This window comes from Aotus nancymaae, unplaced genomic scaffold (genome assembly GCF_030222135.1).
Source record: "Aotus nancymaae isolate 86718 unplaced genomic scaffold, 86718_ANA_hifiasm-v0.15.2.pri h1tg000006l, whole genome shotgun sequence".
Lineage (NCBI taxonomy): Eukaryota > Metazoa > Chordata > Mammalia > Primates > Aotidae > Aotus > Aotus nancymaae.
The window spans coordinates 75,851,660-75,872,054 of NW_026988417.1; the positions used below are offsets into that span (position 1 = coordinate 75,851,660).

The following is a 20,395-nucleotide window of genomic DNA, read 5'->3' on the forward strand; positions in this document are numbered from 1 at the left end:
ACACAGCAAGACCCCCATCTCATTTAAAAAGAAGAAAGAAAGAAAGAAAGAGAGGGAGGGAGGGAGGGAAGGGAGGGAGGGAGGGAAGGAAGGAAGGAAGGAAGGAAGGAAGGAAGGAAGGAAGGAAGGAAGGAAGGAAGGAAGGAAGGAGGGAGAAATTAAAAGACTGTGGGTAAGTTTTCTTTTCTTTTTTTTTTTTTTTGCCAATAGTGTCCCTATTTTTTTAATACATAAATATCTACAGATGAAATGACACAATTAACTTAAAAAATCAGAAGCAGGGGGACATAAAATAGGCAAGCTGGTAATTTCAAAGTTGGATGAAAGGTACATGCGGGTTAATTACTATTTGAATCTTTTAATATATTCTACATTTTTTTGAGACGAAGTCTTGCTCTGTCACCCAGACTGGAATGCAATGGCACAATCTCAGCTTGCTGCAACCTCCACCTCCCGGGTTCAAGAAATTGTCCTGCCTCAGCCTCCCAAGTAGCACTTGCCACCATGCCCAGCTAATTTTTTTTTTTTGTATTTTTAGTAGACATACGGTTTTGTCATGTTAGCCAGGCTGGTCTCCAACTCCTGACCTCAGGAGATCTACTCATCTTGGCCTCTCAAAGTGCTGGGATTACAGGAGTGAGCCACCGTACCCAGCCTATATTTTAAATTTCTATAGTAAGAGTGTTTTTTATATTTTTGAGACATAGTCTCACCTGGCCAACATGGTGAAACCCCATCTCAACTAAAAAAAAAAGGGGGGAAAAAAAGAGTATTTTTAAAAATATGGCAATAATGGTTGGCCATGGTGGCTCACGTCTGTAATCCCAGCATTTTGGAAGTAGAAGGCTGACAGATTACTTGAGCCTAGGAGTTCGAGACCAGCCTGAGGCAACATGGTAAAACCCTGTCTCTACAAAAAACACAAAAAAATTAGCTGGGGTTGTGCTCCTATAGCCCCAGCTACCTGGAGGGCTAAGGCAGGAGAATCACCTCAGCCTGGGAAGTCAAGGCTTCAGTGAGCTGTGATCGCACCACTGCACTCCCACTTGGGTGACAGAATAAGACCATTTCATTTAAATAATAATAAAAGGGAACAGGACCCCACTGGTATTCAATCAACATAATATATAAATGCATAAAACAAAACCAATATATAATACAGTAAAAAGAAGAATTTCCATTCATTTATTCTTTCTGCCTCTTTTTTTTTTGGGCGGGGGAGGGGTGCGGTCTTTCTTCCTTTTCTTAAAAAAACATAGAGACAGGGTCTCTCTAATGTTGCCCAGGCTGGTCTCAAACTCCTGGGCTCAAGTGATTCTCCCACCTCAATCTCCCAAAAAGTGCAGAGATTACAGGGTTTCAGCCACTGTGTTCAGCCATTTCTACTTCTTTATCCTGGCTAATGGGTACTGGTATAAGGACCTATATATAAGACAAAAATTTTTGAAACTATTAAACAAGAAAAAAATTCAGTAACATAATCAATAGAACCTACAACTTGTAGTCACATCAATTCCATAATTCTTACTGATCTTACAATTGGTCAATATATTAGGAAAATACATTCCATTTTATTCAAATTGTATTCATTATCACCACAATTCAATTACCTAAGAGCTTCACAGCTAAAAGAAAAAGCAATCAACTTCCGAAACAATTTCCCCAAATCTGCTCTCTCTTTCAACTTTGCAATACTGTCATTGGTCATATCACTTCCTGCTGGGATATTTGCAAAACACACTGAAAGTAAGCTTTATGATTCCAGTCCCTACCTGCCCACCACACAATTTCTGACAGATATTGATTCATAAAGCTTGAATCCACCACAGACACTGCCTAATATTTTGCAAACTTTACTTTCATGTTTTTACTAAATCTCTTGTCTCAGAAACATCCCAAGAGTCTTCATATAATGACAAAATTAAGACTAAATTTTCTTCATTTTGAAGATTAGCCCTAATCTGACTCGATGTTTATTTTCTCTCCATTCCCTCCAAAGCATTTCCAATTCATACTTCCAATCAGAGTAGTGATCTTTCTGTCCCATGTGTACATATCTGTTTCAGCTCCAGTCCTTCACTCATGTGGCTGACATCTACTCTAAATCATACCCACAGAAAACCTTAGCTCAGGATGCCCTCTCTAACCATCCCAACTATAGTTGAATCCCCTTTCATAGGATCTCATGACATAATGTATCTTTTCTTGGTTTTGTAAATTTGCATATTTGTGTAATTATCTCATTCATTTCTGTCATACTCTCTCCCCTACCCCCAGACTTTAGGTTCTGAGTATCTATTTTTGCTCTCTGCTGTTTCCCCAAAAAGAGAATAAAAAATGCCCCATCGCATAGTAAGCACTCAAATACTTTTTGAATGGTCAAAGAAGGAATACCAGAACTTCTCTCTTCCTCTTTCCACTGTACTTTCATATCACCTAGTCTATACTACACAACTTAGTGCCTATCTCATTACTCATTGTTTTATTTGCATTCAATTTTGTCTGCCGAAACATTGCAAGGGGTTCCACGTAAGCACAGGGCACACAGAGACCTCAATAAATACTTCATAGCCACTGATAATTACAGAATGGAAGTGGCTCTTTCTAACAGGAAGCCTTCATCATTGTTCAGGCTCCCAGTTCTCTGTACAACTAATGCCAATTTAACTGTGTTCACATAGCATTATTTTATATATATACACACACACACACATATATATACACACATACAGATGATTATTCTACAGACTGCTTGCTGTTAACCAAAATCCATATTTTCTTCTGCTCCCTAGGCTTACAGCCATATTATATTTCCTAGTCTCCCTTACAGTAAGGGAGGACCATGCAACTGAGTTTTAGCTAGTGAAATGAATGGATGCAATATGCGTACTTCCAGGTCTGGTTCATAAAAGCTTCCTGTATGTGCCTTTTCCATGTCTTTTCCCCTTCCAGCTCACTGGAATGGAGATAACCATCAGAAAGACTGGAAATATCACTTATCCAATTTTAATTTCCAGCCTATTTTCATTTCTGGCCTACTGTAAATATTAGCATTTAAAAATAAAACTGCTATATCACTTTTTAAAGTGCAGTCAACAGAATCAAATCAACATAATGATTTGATGCCCACCATTTATTTGTTATTTTTTAAATTTGTTATTGATTGATTGATTGATTGACTGATTGAGATGGAGTCTTGTTCTGGCTCTGTCACCCAGGCTGGAGTGCAGTAGCGCAATCTTGGTTTACTGCAACCTCCACCTCCTGGGTTTAAGTGATTCTCTGGCCTCAGCCTACCGAGTAGCTGGGATAACAAGCATGTGCCACCACGCCTGGCTAAATTTTATATTTTTAGTAGAGATGGGGTTTCACCATGTTGTCCTGGCTGGTGTGAACTCCTGACCTCAGGTGATCCTCCTGCCTCGGCCTGCCAAAGTGCCGGGATTACAGGTGTGAGCCACTGCACCCAGCCTATTTTCTATGTTTTTAAAAATAAAATAAACCATTCTCTAATAGTCAGAAATTTGTATTTTTCCTTTTTTGTGAACTTACATTTGAATTTCATTTTATCTAAAAATTTTATCCTAATGTAACATTCTTATGCTTGAAATTCTTTTATCATACTTCCCTGAAACAAAAAGATGTATATAAATTGAAATTTTAAAAACATTAAAACATTGCTCTAGATCTGATGGTGGTGGCTGATGTCTGTAATCCCAGCAACTCAGGAGGTTGAGGCAGGATACCAGAGGCCAAGAGTTTGAGATCAGCCTGGGTAACCACACAAGACTGAGACTCCAAAAAATTTTTAAAAATTAGCTGGGCATGGTGGTGCACACCTGTAGTCCTGGCTATGCAGGAGGCTGAGGCAAGAGGATTGCTTCGACCCAGAAGTCGGAGGCTATAATTAGCTATGATCATACTGCAATCCAGCCTGGGTGACAAAGCAAAACCCAATCTCGGGAAAAAAAAAAAAAAAAAAAAATCCCCAAAACAAAAAACAGAACACCGCTCAAAGTTATTTCATCTGATCGAGTTAACGATACAATTAGTGTATACAATTAACCAAAGCAATGCAAATAACAATTTGTACAAATATATTACATCATTAAAAATTTTATTGAAATGCATCTCTTACTAGACAGTTGGGACTTATTTTTTAAAAATTACTTCTTGTGTCCACAGATATTATAGCTAGAGATATGTAGCTAGAGTAAGACAGATCTGTAGCTAGAGTAAGACAGAGCTGAGAACAATTATATTCCCAGTTTTCATAATTATAAATATTGAAAAACATTTGTTGAGTATGTATGAACAGAAGGATTTTTACTGTAATAACTTATTAACATTTTTAATTCTTTCGGAGTCTTATACCAAAAACTATATTATGTTCTACCATCAAAAATTATTTTTAAGAAGTTGAAAAAAAACTTTTTCTAATTATGTGAGAACTCACTTAAGTCCTCCTTCACCTTGGTAGAAGGTAAAGATTGAAACCTATCTGAACTATAATAATCTGCAGAGTCATTCATTTTCTCAATTTCTAGGCAATTTATGAAAAAGGCTTTTTTACCAAAACATATCAAATGATAGGTGCCTTTTTTATCCTGATACATTCAGAAATGGTTAGGACATTGAAAAAAAAAAAATTGTTCACTACCTGGTTAAAATCACTTTCTTTCTGATACAGTCTTGCTCTATCACCCAGAGTGGAGTGCAGTGGCATGATCACAGCTCACCGTAACCTCAAACTCCTGAGATCAAGCCATCCTCCTGCCTCAAACTCACGAGTAGCTAAGACACTACAGGCACACGCCAGCACACTCAGCTAATTTTTAAATTTTTTTGCAGAGTTGGGATCTCGCTATGTTGCCTAAGATGGTCTTGGTCTCTCACAATCCTACCATCTCAGCCTCCCAAAGCACTGGGACTACAGGTATGAGCCATTGCGCCTGGATTGTCCCCTCTTTTTTTTTTGAGACAAGGTTTCACTCCATCACCCAGGGTGGAGTGAAGTGGTACACCTGTGGCTCAATGCAGCCTCAACCTCCTGGGCTCAAGTCATCCTCCTGCTTCACCCTCCCGAGTAGCTAGGACTATAGGCCCACACCACCACACCTGGCTAAATTTTTATTTTTGTACAGATGGGATGGGGTCTCGTCATGTTCCCCAGGCTGGTCTCAAACTCCTGGTATCCAGTTTATATCTTAATAAAGTTTTTGTTTACATAGATGTATGCATTTTCTGAATTCATCCTATGGTATCTTTAAGATTAGTGTATTTCAGTATAAGTAAATTTTACCAGCCAGGCACGGTAGCTCACACGTGTAATCCCAGTACTTTAGGGAAGCCGAGGCAGGTGGATTGCTTGAGCCCAGGAGTTCGAGACAAGCCTGGGCAACATGGCAAAACTCCATCTCTACAAAAAAATACAAATGTTAGCTGGGTATGAGGCATGCGCCTGTATTCCCAGCTACTCGGGAGGCTGAGGCAGGAGGATCGCTTCAGACCAAGAGGTCAAGGTTGCAGTGAGCCAAGATCACGCCACTGCACTCCAGCCTGGGTAACAGAGTAAGAACCTATTTCAAATAAATGTTAAAAAAAAATTTTTTTTTAACCTTAAAAAAAACCTCTCTAAACAAATAGTAAAGTCTAATGTATATGCTTGATGGACTATTTGGAGAGAAGTATATTAAATATGTGCAGCTTACTTTGAAATGCATTTTAGCAAAAGACTATTAATAGATGGAAGGATGGATAAACATATGACAATGCAACTATAGCCAAATGTTGAATCTAGAATTTAATTACAGACGCTTCAAAGAATTCTACTCAACTATAAGACCTAGAAGTAAGAGGAGTTCAAGAAGATATATTGGTCACAGAAATCAGAGAAGTAAAAACTTTTACTTAACCATCTGTACCTAACTTAACGCCCTGAAATTCTTCACATAGCAGTCAAGTAAATTCTTCATTCAAAACAGCTATGTGATGGTTCATTACTTACCATAGGAAGGACAAACAGGAAAAATTTGTTGCAAGAATAAAGGCTGAAAAATAAGAGTTATCCCCTGGGTAGGAGAGCAAAACTAATATGAAGTATATGTAAGGATGTCCAGGATAATTTGCATAGACTCTCAAAAGTAAAAAGGACTTTCTAAAGATGCATTTATGTTCACCATAAAAACATTAAGAAGACCAGGCGCAATGGCTCATGCCTGTAATCCCAGCACTTGGGAGGCCGAGGTGGGTGCATCACCTGAGGTCAGGAGTTCGAGACCAGTCTGGTCAACATGGTGAAACCCCGCCTCTACTAAAATTACAAAAAAATTAGCTGGGCATGGTGGCACATGCCTGTAGTCCCAGTTACTTGGGAGGATGAGGCAGGAAAATCGCTTGAACCCCAGAGATGGAGGTTGCAGTGAGCCAAGATTGCACCACTGCACTCCAGCCTGGGTGACATAGTGACTCCGTCTCAAAAAAAAAAAAGAATATAGTCATCAACATTACATAAAGTGTGACCAGGCCCTATATTTTAGTAATATTTACCCACCATAAGACCTTTACTAATGGGAAAGAAAGAGTTCTAGGAACCTAACCCTCATTTCTTTTCATTTCTTTTTTTGGATATGGAGTCTTGCTATGTTGCCCAGGATGGCCTTGAACTCCTGGACTCAAGCAATATCCCCATCCCCCACCCCTGCCTTCCAAATAGCTGGAACTACAAGTGCATGCCATTACATCTGGCTTAACCCTCATTTCTTTGATCCAATCCCATAGAACCAAAGCAAATCTTTATATTCCCTTGAATTTCAGCTCTCTAAAAGTTCAACTTTTTCTATCAGCTTTGGTGTGAATCACTGACCTGGATTCATGCTTTGCACTAAGTCACCTACTTTAATAGAATGTGGTTCCTCTACCATAGTGGTATAAACTTTAAAAAGTTTATTTTTAAACTTAAAATCCAGACGGACATTCCGGTAATAAAATGAGAGTCAGACTCAGAGATGATCCAGATGTTAAAACCATCATATAAGGACTTTATGATTAATATATTAATCGAGCTAGTAGGAAAGACAGACAACAGATAATGAATATAAAACGAATTTCAGCAGAGAGATAGGAATTCTAAGAGTCAAATGGTAACTTGACAGGTTAGTAGGTAGTAAAAAAAAAGACCCAAATGAAAATCCTAGAAATTAAACACACACACATACACACACACACACACACCCCCCCCCAGATATGAAGAAGTCTTTAATATGCATATTTGTAGACTCCAAACAACTGAGAAAATAATCAATAAATTAAAAAATACATCAATCAAAATTATCTTAATTGAAATACAAAGAAAAAAAAACTAGGGAGAAAAACAGAATTGAGCATCCAATAGCTGTGGAACTCTATTAAATAGTCTAACATCTTTGAAACTGAAGTCTAAAAATGAGAAGAAAATATCAAAGGTTTAAGAAATATTTGAAGAATGTATATTCTGCGGATTTGGGGTGGAAAGTTCTATAAATGTCTATTAGGTTTGCTTGGTCCAGGCCTGAGTTCAAGTCCTGGATATCCTTGTTAATTTTCTGTCTCATTGATCTGTCTAATATTGACGGTGGAGTGTTAAAGTCTCCCACTATTATTATGTGGGAGTCTAAGTCTCTTTGTAAGTCATTAAGAACTTGCTTTATGTATCTGGGTGCTCCTTTATTGGGTGCGTATATATTTAGGATCGTTAAAGCCGTCCTGGGCCACATGCAGCCTGTGGGGCACGGGTTGGATGAGCCAGGCTTAGTTTATGTGACTTGCCTAACAAACTCAGATCAGTTCAAGGCCAATACCCTCCTTACTTTCTTTGCTGTGACAAAGAACTTAATGACTAGTCTCCTAGTATATGTTTGATAAAATGGGATAGGTATATAATAGGGGTGACTCTTCCTCTATTTGTAAGCAACTGCATCTCCGTTAAAAAATTAATTTTCATTTTTATTCTTCCCTGTCAGAATCCTGTAATAAAACTTATACCTAAAAAAAAAAATAAATATTTGAAGAAAAATGGCCAAGTTTTCTGAAAGTGAAAGATATCAAATCATAGATCCAAGAAGACTTCAAATCAGAATATATATTTTAAAAAGAAATGAGCAAAAACAACAAAACACAATACACATTTAGACACATAATAGTCAAAACAGACAAATCCAAATTTATAGATAAAAACTTGGCGCCCGCAGCCGGGCTGGGCCAGAACAGCCCAAGATGGCCAACTTCAATGATCGCGTGTCAGATGAGAAGGTACCCATAGCTGCTAAGTTCATCACTCATGCACCCCCAGGGGAATTTAATGAAGTATTTAATGATGTTCGGCTACTACTTAATAATGACAATCTCCTCAGGGAAGGGGCAGCACATGCATTTGCCCAGTAAAACATGGATCAGTTCACGTCTGTGAAGATAGAAGGATATGAAGATCAGGTCTTAATTACAGGGCATGGTGACCTGGGTAATAGATTTTTAGATCCAAGGAACAAAATTTCCTTTAAATTTGATCACCTATGGAAGAAGCAAGTGACCTCCAGCCAAAAGAAGTTGATGGAGGTCTGAAGTCTTGGAGAGAATCCTGTGACTGTGCTTTACCAGCCTATGTGAAAGACCATTATTACAATGGCTTCTGTACTGTTTATGCTAAAATCATCAATGGGCAACAGACTACTATTGCATGTATTGAAAGCCACCAGTTTCAGCCTAAAACTTCTGGAATGGTCGTTGGAGATCAGAGTGGAAGTTCACCATCACACTACCTACAGCCCAGGTGGTTGGAGTGCTTAAGACTCAGGTTCACTATTAAGAAGATGGCAATGTTCAGTTGGTTAGTCATAAAGATGTACAGGATTCACTAACTGTTTCTAATGAAGCCCAAACTGCCAAGGAGTTTATTAAAATCACAGAGAATGCAGAAAATGAGTATCAGACAGCAATTAGTAAAAACTATCAAACAATGTCAGATACCACATTCAAGACCTTGTGCCGGCAGCTTCCAGTTACCCACACCAAAATCAACTGGAACAAGATACACGGCTACAAGATTGGCAAAGAAACGCAGAATGCTTAAAGGCTGAATGTAGAATTCTTTAGTATGTGGAAAGACAAAGATTCAATGTGTAGTCATATGATAAATAAGTGATTTATTTTATTATTTTTTTTAATTTTTAATTTAATTTAATTTTATTTTTTTTTGAGACGGAGTTTCACTCGTTACCCAGGCTGGAGTGCAATGGCGCGATCTCGGCTCACCGCAACCTCCGCCTCCTGGGTTCAGGCAATTCTCCTGCCTCAGCCTCCTGAGTAGCTGGGATTACAGGCACGTGCCACCATGCCCAGCTAATTTTTTGTATTAGTAGAGATGGGGTTTCACCATGTTGACCAGGATGGTCTTGATCTCTTGACCTCGTGATCCACCCGCCTCGGCCTCCCAAAGTGCTGGGATTACAGGCTTGAGCCACCGCGCCCGGCCTCTATAAATAAGTGATTTATAAACAAGAGTGATATTTTTCTAGGGCTTTCAAAGTTAGCCGGTTTTCTAGCCTCATGGAATATTGTTGAACCTACAGCATTGTCTTGATTCTTTTGTGTTCTCTGCCTTTTAATTTTCTGTTATTGCTATATCTACATGTAAATCTTTTTTTTGTTTGTTTGTTAATTCTGCCACATTTAATGTTGGAGAGAGAAAGATCTGTCCTAGAGACATTTTACTGTTTAAAAGTTTCCTAGCCATGAAGCCCTGCTACTGATTTAGACAAGGTATTATGGTTATTACTTTCCACTCCTATCCTTCCAAGCTCTTCTGATATTTCAGTGGCTTTTACTGATCCACCAACACCTAAAGAGGCTATGCTACAACCTATAGCTAAATGGAAGACACATTTATCCTTCTCCCTCTGACTGCTTTGATTATCATCATTTATTGCATCTCATAACTGTAATTTTCCTAAGTTTGGATTGGGACTTTTCAGGTCCTTTTTAGAGGGCAAAGGAAGTGCCAGTTTCTCTGGGAAACTTGTTTTTAAATCCAAAGTCTTGAACCACATTCCCTGCACATGAACATATTTGCCTTTATCCCTTCTCTCATTGTCTCCTTCCCATTTTAGTACCATTGTAGTTATAGACATCTGCATTTTTAGAAGGGTTTTACCCATTTATTTTTTTTAAACATTCAAGAACTGCTGACATACTGTGGATGTAGAGTATAAAACTTAAAAAATGCAGATGTTGAAGGAATAATAGGTATCTTGTGCTTTAATACTTTATGGCAGGATTATACTATAAGCAAATGAATTCAACAGCTATGTAAATCATAAACAAAAACTAAAAATAAACCAAAGTGAAAAGGATAACTTCCAGGCAGTATCTTTCTATTGTAACTTGTTATTTAAGGAAATACTAGTGATTTCTTCTAAATAGGATGTAAAACTTATTTCAAATTACTCTTCCTCTGTCCTGCCTGCCAAGAACTCAAGTGTAACTGTGATAAAATAACCTTTCCCAGGTATATTGGCAGGTATGTGTGCAATCTCAGAATACACAGGTGACACAGATATGATATGACAACTGGTAATGGTGGATTCATTTACATTGTTTACACTTCTATGACCAGGCCTTAAGGGAAGGTCAGTTTTTTTAAAAAACGTAGTGATTTCCTACCTATCTCCAGATACATGTCAAAAAAGAAAGGTGTCTGTGCTTCAGTTTTGTTTTTGCTCAGTAATACAGTCAAGCAACAGTTTGTTTCCAAGTGACACATTGAGCTGTGTACGCATTTTTGTTTACTTCAAATAAAATATATTTGTATTATTTGTCATTCATACTATTCATCCATACCATACTATCTTCTGTATCAGGTAGTCTAATAGAAATACACCAGTTTTGTTCTAAAAAATAAAAAAAATAAAAAAAAAATAAAATCTTGAAAACAGGAAAAAAAGACATTATATACAAAGGAAAAAATATTAAAACTTAGATTATACTTCTTGCCAAACAATGCAATCCAGAAGGCAATGAATGATATCTTTAAAGTACTAAAAGAAAAACTATCAATTCTTTATCCAATGAAAATATCTTCTAAAAATAATGTCAAGATACAAATTTTTCAAACAAGCAAAAGCTGAGAGAATCTATTGTCACTAGTCTTTCATTAAAAGAAACATTTAAAAAAGTTCTTCAGAGGTTAATTAGACACCAGTCTGAGATTTGGACCTAACCAAAGCAAGGAATTATGTAGAAATGGTTAAAATGAAAGCAAAGAACGGACTTCTTATTTTCAGTTGCTTCACAAGGTAATTTTGTCTAATGCTAAAACAGTGAAATGGATTATGGAATGTATAACATGTAAAAGTAAATTGTTTAACAATAATAGCATATAAAACAGGAGGTAGAAACTGGAAACGCTCTATTGGAAGGTTCTTACTCTACATTGAGTAATATAAATTGGAAAGTAGACTATGATAAGTTAAAATGTACATTTGGTTTTAGAGCAACCACTAAAAAAAAAAACCTCTTTGTAATTACAACAAGCCAATTGTGGAGATAAAATAGAATCATGAAAAATTTCAAATAACAAAAAAAGGGCAGGAAAACAGTTAAGAACATAAAGATGAGACAGAGAAAAAACTAGTAAGGTGGAAGATTTAAATCCAATCATATCAACAATTAAATATAAAGTGTTTAAAATATTTTTATATTGACCATGTATCCAATCATTTTGCTAAATTTATGCATTAATTCTAATAGTTCAATAGTAAATTTCTTAATTGTATATGTATATTATAAAGTAATATGTGAATTAGGACTTTTTTTAACTTTCTTTTTAACCTCTATACATTTATTCTTCTTTCTTTTTTTTTTCCCCAAGATGGGAGTCTCCTTCTGTGGCCCAGGCTGGAGTGCAGCGGCAAAATCTCAGCTCACTGCAACCTCTGCTTTCCAGGTTCAAGTGATTCTCCTGAGCTCAGCCTCCAGAGTAGCTGGGATTACAGGTTCACGCTACCACAGTCGGCTAATTTTTGTATTTTTAGTAGAGATGGAGTTTCACCATGTTAGCCAGGATGGTCTCAAACTCCTGACCTCAAGTGATCCACTCGCCTCAGCCTCCCAAAGGATTACAGGTGTGAGCCACCATGCCAAGCCACTTATTCCTTTTTCTTGCCTTACTGCACTAACTCAGACCTGCAGTAGAATTAAACAAGTATTGAAAGTGGGTATCCTTGTTCAACACTGCACCATTATATAAAGTTTGATATATTTTCTCCCTTTTCAAATTATGAAAGTGTCCTTCTATTTTTTGTGGGTTCAAATATTTCAACCAAAACGGAAGTTGGATATTATCAGGATTCTTCTGCATGTATTAAGACTGTCATCAAATTCTCCTTTTTCTATTATTGTGAATTAGATGGACAGATTTGTGGATGTTAAGCTACTTTGTTAAAGATGAGCTTGCTGTTAAATGAGCAAGAAAAAAATTTAAAAGGTCAGGTGCAGTGGCTCAAGCCTGTAATCCCAGCACTTTGGGAGGCCAAGGCAGGTGGATCACTTGAGGCCAGCCTGGCCAACATGGTGACACTCCATTTCTACTAAAAATATCATGGTGGCATAGCTACTGGGGAAGCTGAGGCAGGAGAATTGCTTGAACCTGGGAGGCAGAGGTTGCAGTGAGCCAAGATTGCGCCACTGCACTCTAGCTCAGGCAACAGTAAGACTCTGTCTTTAAAAAAAAAAAAAATTTTTTTAAAAGAAAAATTTTGAAAAAAGCTACCTGTATTTCTGACATAAATTGAAAAAAGTCATGTAAAAAACGATATTAAGAGCCTAAGAGCAGCCATAAAAAACAATGAGTTTGTGTCCTTTGTAGGGACATGGATGAACCTGGAAACCAACAGTCTCAGCAAACTGACACAAGAACAGAAAATCAAACACTGCATGTTCTCACTCATAGGCCGGTGTTGAACAATGAGAACACATGGACATAGGGAGGGGAGCATCACACACTGGAGTCTGTCAGGGGGAAATAGCCGAGGGACAGCGGGGGTGGGGAGTTGGGGAGAGATAGCATAGGGCGAAATGCCAGATATAGGTGAAGGAGAGGAAGGCAGCAAATCACACTGCCATGTGTGTACCTATGCAACAATCTTGCACGTTCTTCACATGTACCCCAAAACCTAAAATGCAATTAAAAAAAAAGGAGCCTAAGATTACAAAAGTCACATTAAAGGTCAGGAAGTAAAAGATAATAGCATTGCTAAAATCTAATTAAGAATAAAGTAAACCAAGCAGAATCATATTTTTATTAGTTTAATGCTTAGTTGCATATCTAATAAATACTGAAGAAAACTGAGGATTACTTTAGAAAATAAATATAATGGAAGAAATCTGTCCTGTAATAAGAGACAACCACAATATCAAGTAAATTCAGAAAACACTAGTCATGCTTGATTTCCCAAAAACAAACCTAATAACATTAGATTCAAAGCTGGAGGAGGGAGTGAAAACTGTCTGAAATTGTAATGAGAATAATCATGGGGAACCCCTAGGCTTCTGGGCCTGGAGGTATAAGAGCTAAAGTAGAAAAAGAGCCATCACTTAATAGGTTTGCAGGAAGGAGAAGCAGTGTCCTCAGGGAGAGCCAGGTATCCATTAGAGCAAGATAAAAGGAACATTCAATGAAAAGGTTGTGAATTTAGGGAATTATTATTTTGATGATGAACTCCAGAGAAGGCACAATGGAAGGATTTTAAGAGAGGCATGGGTGGAAAAGGGGTCAGAAGATAGCAACAGCCTTAAGGAGATTAGATGTGGGAGCTGAAAGGTGATTTAAGAGTCTGGGTGGTTTGAGGGTACCCAATATCAACAAAGATAAATAATGGGAGGAGTCTCAGCAGACTCAAGGCAGATGGCAGACTGTGAGTGCTAGTGGGTAGGGAAGGGTGAGTGCTTCAGCTTTCCTTTTTGCCTCTATCAATAGGAACAAGGAGATCTCCAGCAGATTCTCACTTTTTAGTCATTTTCATAATTGGCTTTTCTATGACATTTGAAATTATGGCCCAGTATCCTTCTTGAAATCATCTTCCCTTCACATTTTGTTTAGTTTCTACTACTACTTCTCTTATTATTTCTTATTATTTATTTTCTCCCACTGGCTCCTTTTCTTCCACTAACACTTAATACTCTATGGTTCAGTCCTGCTTTTCTTTTCACTCTGCATACAATCTAATGCCCCCTGGGTGATTTCGTCATAACCATAGCTTTAGTCACTGCCTACATTCAGTTTCACAATGGACCTCCTCCTCTAGATAATTTGTGGGTACTTCAATGACAAAAATATCTAAAAACTAAACATCTCTCTGCCCAAGCCTATAGTACTGCTGCTATATTCTAGTATGAAATGGGTATGGGATATTTTCTACTCTCAGAATCTGGCTGAAGTGAGGCCCCAAAGCTGAACAAAAAATGAGAAACTCCCCCACACTCTAAAAAGGATATCCATGCCAGACTTATTAAAAGATGGTATCCCTATCTTCCACCTCCTGTCTATTAAAAAAAGAAAGAAAGAAAGACCAGAAATAGAAGAGAATTTGCAAGCATGAAGAATGCTAGGGCTTTACATCTCAGTAAGAAAAAAAAAAAAAACCAAACTCTCTAAGACAGACTAGGTGACAACGGCAAGGAGAAACTGACATCTGAATCTTTGCTTTTCTGGTTTTGTTTGTTTTTTGAGATAGAGTCTTACTTTGTCACCCAGGCAGGAGTGCAGTGGCACAATCTCGGCTCACTACAATCTCCACCTCCCTGGGTCAAGCAATTCTTCTACCTCAGCCTCCCAAGTAGCTGGGACGCGCCACCATGCCCAGCTAATTTTTGTTTTTAGTAGAGACAGGGTTTCACCATGTTGGTCAGGCTGGTCTCGAACTCCTGATCTCAGGTGATCTGCCCACCTCAACCTCCCAAACTGCTGGGATTACAGGCATGAACCACCACATCCAGCCCTGACATCTGAATCTTTGGCTAGCAACTTATTAAGATAAAGAAACTTAACTGTATCTTGCTCTAACCACCAGAACTAAATGCAGTGAGAGTTACTGGGATAACCTGACAGATATCCTCAGGAGTTTATTTAGAGACTATGTGAACACAGAAACTGGTCCCAGCCTGGAAAATTCTGCAAGAAAGAAGATGGCTGCAGCTGTCACAATGGTAGCGCAAAGGCTTACAGGACAGCAATTAGGCAAGCTGCACTTGTATTATTGGGTTCTAGAGGTTTCCCACTGCCCGAGTAGGTGCTGCAAAAGGGCTAAGACATCTTAATGGGACCCTGCCAAAGCCATTTATCTTCTGGAGTAAAAGCACTCAGCAGTGCCAGGCATAGACTACAGGATAAAGGGAGGCTGCAAAAGGCAGCTGGAGGGTACATCATACCCCTGACAAGGAACTGGCAATGTGGACATAACCCAAAGGAGGGGCTCCAAAAAAAACCATTCTGAGTGAATGTCTCTCTAAGTCCACATTTGGACACCTGTCACACAGAGGGTACCAGAAGCTGGATTACAATAGACTCAGTCAAACAAAACCTTGTCCTTTCTCCTCTAATCTTCCTTTTGATCAGAAGCCAAAATCAGAAAGGAAGAGGAGGCAGAAGAGTGAAGAAACAGATCATGCTCCTCTTCTCCACTGCAAGTCCCTGAGCCATGGTTAGATCTCATCTGCGAGGTAGATAAGCTTTCAACTGAATGTGAGCTTTTGACTGTACATTTCACACCTGTGAATTTTAACCACCAAAACAAGGCTTGTTCTTATAGTTAAATGTGAAACCTTGCCAAGAGGCAAGAAAGGAAGATCCAATATGGCAGGGCTAAAGTCAAGGATGGGAAAAAATAAAGCCAGTTGCTATTCGTATGTCATCAGGTATAAACCATATATACCAGTCAAATTGGTCCACAGGTCTACCATCTACCCTGTTATTCAAGTCAGAAATACAGGAGTCACCCTAGATTCTCCCCCTAAGACACTGATTTCCAGTCATTATGTCTTAAACCTCTTTCAACACATCTCTCTTCCTCTTTAGCCCCTGAGCTACTAGTCTAGTTCAAACATGAAGTATTATAATAATCTCTTAGTGATTCTCTACTTAAGTTTAAATTTAACACACAGGCCCCAGCCTAGAGATTCTGATTTAAATGAGGTTGGGTAAGGGCCTGCCATTAGTTTTTTCCTCAAGAAGTCCCCAGTACTAACTGCAGCCAAAGTTGAAAATCACTAACCTAACTGGTCTCTCCTATAATATCGGCTTATCTTCCCCCAAACTGTCTCTCATAATGCCGCCAGAGTCATATATTTTAAAATCCAAATGTCATATTATTTATAGCAGTGGTTTCCAATCTAGGTTACCCATTAGAATCACTTAGGGAGCTTTGTAAAATCCTGATACCACGCTAACTCTGGAGAGCTGAAAACAGAATCTCTGGGGATGAGAACCAGGCATCAGTTTTTATTGAAACTCTCCCAGTGATCCCAATAAGCAGATAAGGGCGAGAATCACTGCCCCAGAAGCAATGAGAAGCCACAGAACTCCCATGAAGATAATGAAACTGTCCATCCAACCCTAGCATCCTCGGCTCTCACATTGTAAAAATCAATGAGGCTCCCTAAAAAGCCACACTTTTACACCTTTATGTAAAGTATCACCTCAATCTGGAAGGCCCTTTCTGCTCATCCAGAGCTAAGTCCAACGCACCTTTAAGGTTAAGATCTTTCAAGAATAAGCTCCTTTGTATAAACCTTCCCTGACAAACACACAGCAGAGTCAATAATCCATCTGTGACCATTACAATTCTGTAGGATAATTTTTAACGTTTCAGTCTAACTCCCTTATTGAACTCCTTGAAATGAAAAATCTTATCTTATTCATGTTTTATCCCCAGCGCCTATCACTATACATGGCACACAGTTACCCTCAAATTTCTGCCAAATTCATTAAATTTAGGGAAAAAAAATTATGCAGGTAAAATTAGACTTTAATAAACTGTATATCATATTTGGACATTATATTCAAGACTCATTAAAAAAGAAACTAATGCCTGGACTTTTTAAAAATGTAAGGCAAATGTTTAATGTTTATTCTATTTATGAACAGTAACAAATCAAAGGAGGCAGGTGCAAAGGGCAGTATGTTTCCAGAGTCACAAGCGTGAAACCTGATAGAATAATAATGCTTAGCTTTCTATCTGAATAATATGTCCTTTAAAACATACCTTTTTCAAAATGTTATGCTGGATAACAACTGTATGTTTTAGGAAAGTGAATTAGACAACTTTACCTGACAGTAAAACAAGAAAGCATTTGAATGCTTCCAGTAAAATGTACTCAAGCTTAAATAACACTGATAACATGGCCACCAGCATTTGATGGCAATTTTTAGTACTCTGGATCCTGTTACCAAGCAAAAGCTCAGATCTCCATTTTTTTCAAAGTTACATTTAACATTCTGTATTCATATCGTAAGTCTATATGTACCTCCCACAAAGACAGTAATTTTGCTAAAATGTTAACTAAAGAAGAACTAAACACCTACATTATAGACTTTATTCAGAAGATTTTGTTGTAGCCACATTCATAGGGGCTATGGAAATCATCTTGACATGCAAAATGATTACTATGTTACTATGTGTTTAAAGTAAGCTTTTTAATCTGTCAGACATCCTTGATTGCTAAATTAATCCAGTATTTGCTGAATGCCTATTACTTGCTTGGGAGTGTATTAAAACTGAAGTATCTGAAGTGACTAGTAAGAAAATAAACGCATTAACCACAATATTTGGTATTTGTGGCTAATTGATTTTTTACCTTATTTGGCGATTTCAAAGGTGAGATGGCTATTTTATTTGGTGTCTGTGTTGTAGAATTTAAAGTTGATCCAATAACACCACTTTCAGATATTGTTATGGTCTTTGATGGAGTTCCGGGAGTAGACTGTGAAAGAACCCTACCTGCAAATGAGAGGCAGCACATCAGTTTAACTTTTTTCAATCATAGTATAAAAATTTATGTGATGATGCTCTACACTCACAAGAACTGCAGAGTGTATGTCCGCTATTTCAGGTTAAACACTTAATGAGACGCTAATGAACTGTGGTAAACCTAAGCAGAACTAAACAAAACAATTCTTCTTAGTAATACTTAATATCGTCTTACATAAACTCTACAGAAACAGTTTAGCTCATGTCTTCATCAATACTGTTGCTATATCCATCAGAGATAAAGCTCGAGATAACTAAGCAACGTCCCCTCCGTAACACAGCTCCTGAAAGTCAAGACATGAATTCAAGTCTTAAAACATCAATCTCTGTATTCTACTATCTATAGCTGTCTTCCCATTTGAACTTAAACCATGAAGGTATAACTGAAATCCACACTTACAAAACAGATAGTTATTGGACTAACTTAAACACTGTCAGGTTTAACACTGTCTGATTTTAGACTGTCAAAGGGGATAAAACGTGTTTCTTCTAGCCACCCCAGCCAGATTCCATACTTCTGGACAAGACACTTCAGGAACAACAACGAAAAACTGTAGTGTCTGGATGCTTGGGGAACTGAAAATCATATTACATTGAGTTGAAATATCAGATATTTTTATCCTAGGCAAGAAAGGACTATAAAGACATAACAGATCTTCAAATTCTTGAAGACTGTTTGATAGTCATATTCCCATTCACTAAGTATTCTAGCTTTCTCCCATTCTGGGCACATGGTAGAACTACACTTGTACTTCCTACCACTCCCACCCCATCTTGTAGTTCAGTTAGAGTCATGTCATCACTCCTGGCAGATGAGTTATGAGTAGAAGTGATGCGTGTCATTTTTGGGCCACAGCATTTATTACTGTCTATGCAAGACCTTCCAAAGTTCATTTTCCTCTGCCATCTGAAATGGTGGCTCCTCAGTTAGCCTGTGTGCGTGAGTGACTATGAAGAGAAGATACCTTTTTGAACCCACGATGGTCATATAGATAATCATGAAGTATGAATTTTTTGAAAAACAGGTTTTTTTACCCTTCTGGGAGGTTTGGAGACTATTTATTTTGGATGAAAAAACCAAGATTATCCTAACTAATCCAGGCTGTCACGTTGAAGGATTAGAACCAATCTGTATCACATCAAATGCAGAGAAACAGAAAGTATTTCAGCTCAGCACTAGGAAAGAAATTCTAACAAAAATTTCCAATTGAAATGACTACTTCAACACAAGTGAGTTTCTAGTCACTAAAGGTGTCCCAAGCAGACGCTGGATAATCAAATACACTGGCTAAAGAGGAAAGTCAAGTATCTAAGAAGTAGAGAAGATGGATAACTAGATTATCTCTAGAATCTGCTCTAACCTTGAGATGCTATGATTAAACTCATAGATCTAACTAGGGATGAAAGCCAGGGAGGGATGAAGGAGAGAGCATGAGAGGGAGGGAAAAAGAGAAAGACAGAAAGGGACTTTCACTTTAGACAAAAATAAAGAACTAATGCTTAGCAGCTTTTGGGTCATTTTTCCTGATAAGAATGCCAAAGTATGCTTTTGTTCTTTGTGTTTTTTTTTTTTTTTTTTTTTTGGAGACAGGGATCTCACTCTGTCACCCAGGGGCTGGAATGCAGTGGAACGATCATAGCTCACTGTAGCCTTGAATTTCTGGGCTCAAATGATCCTCCCACCTCAGCCTCCTGAGTAACTGGGACCACAGGCACATGCCACCATTTTCAGCTAATTTAAAAATTTTTTAGACATGGAGTTTTGCCATGTTGCCCAGGTTGGCACAGTTTCTTTTTTCAAAATGAATCAAGTTTTATCCCCATCTGTGAATTTTTTAAGTATTTTATTATTTATTTATTTATTTATTTTGAGACAGAGTCTTGCTCCATTGCCAGGCGCCAGGCTGGAACACAGTGGTGCGATCGTGGCTCACTGCAACCTCTGCCTTCCGGGTTCAAGCAATTCTCCTGCCTCAGCCTCCCGAGTAGCTGGGACTACAGGCACATGCCACCATGCCCAGCTAATTTTTGTATTTTTAGTAGAGACGGGGTTTCACCATGTTGGCCAGGATGGTCTTGATCTCTTGACCTCATAATCTGCCCACCTCGGCCTCCCTAAGTGCTGGGATTACAGGCATGAGCCACCTTGCCCGGCGAATTTTTTAAGTATTTTAAATACAATTTTCAAAATTTCTTTTTAGTATATAATTTTATTGACATTCTGCCAGGTTTTTTAAAAACCTGAATACATTATAACTACATAAAGTCAATTCTATATAAACCAAATGAATCTACATCAAATATTTTTAGAGACCTGCCCTAAAGTGTTGAGCTTGCCT

At 38.1% G+C, this 20,395-nt stretch overlaps 1 protein-coding gene and 1 pseudogene across 5 annotated transcripts in view; one reads left to right on the forward strand and one right to left on the reverse strand.

Moving 5' to 3' along the window:
• Nucleotides 1-20,395, reverse strand: part of LIN54 (lin-54 DREAM MuvB core complex component) — a 92,927-nt gene that overhangs the window by 35,080 nt on the left and 37,452 nt on the right. For 3 of the 5 annotated variants that reach the window (XM_012447028.2, XM_012447027.2, XM_012447024.2), the window contains exon 4: nucleotides 17,884-18,026. The exons of the other annotated variants lie outside the window; for them this stretch is intronic. In XM_012447028.2, the coding sequence (XP_012302451.1) occupies nucleotides 17,884-18,026 (143 nt within the window). The remainder of the gene's footprint in view (nucleotides 1-17,883; nucleotides 18,027-20,395) is intronic. 5 annotated transcript variants of the gene reach the window in all.
• On the forward strand, nucleotides 6,396-9,174 carry LOC135271456 (F-actin-capping protein subunit alpha-1-like; annotated as a pseudogene).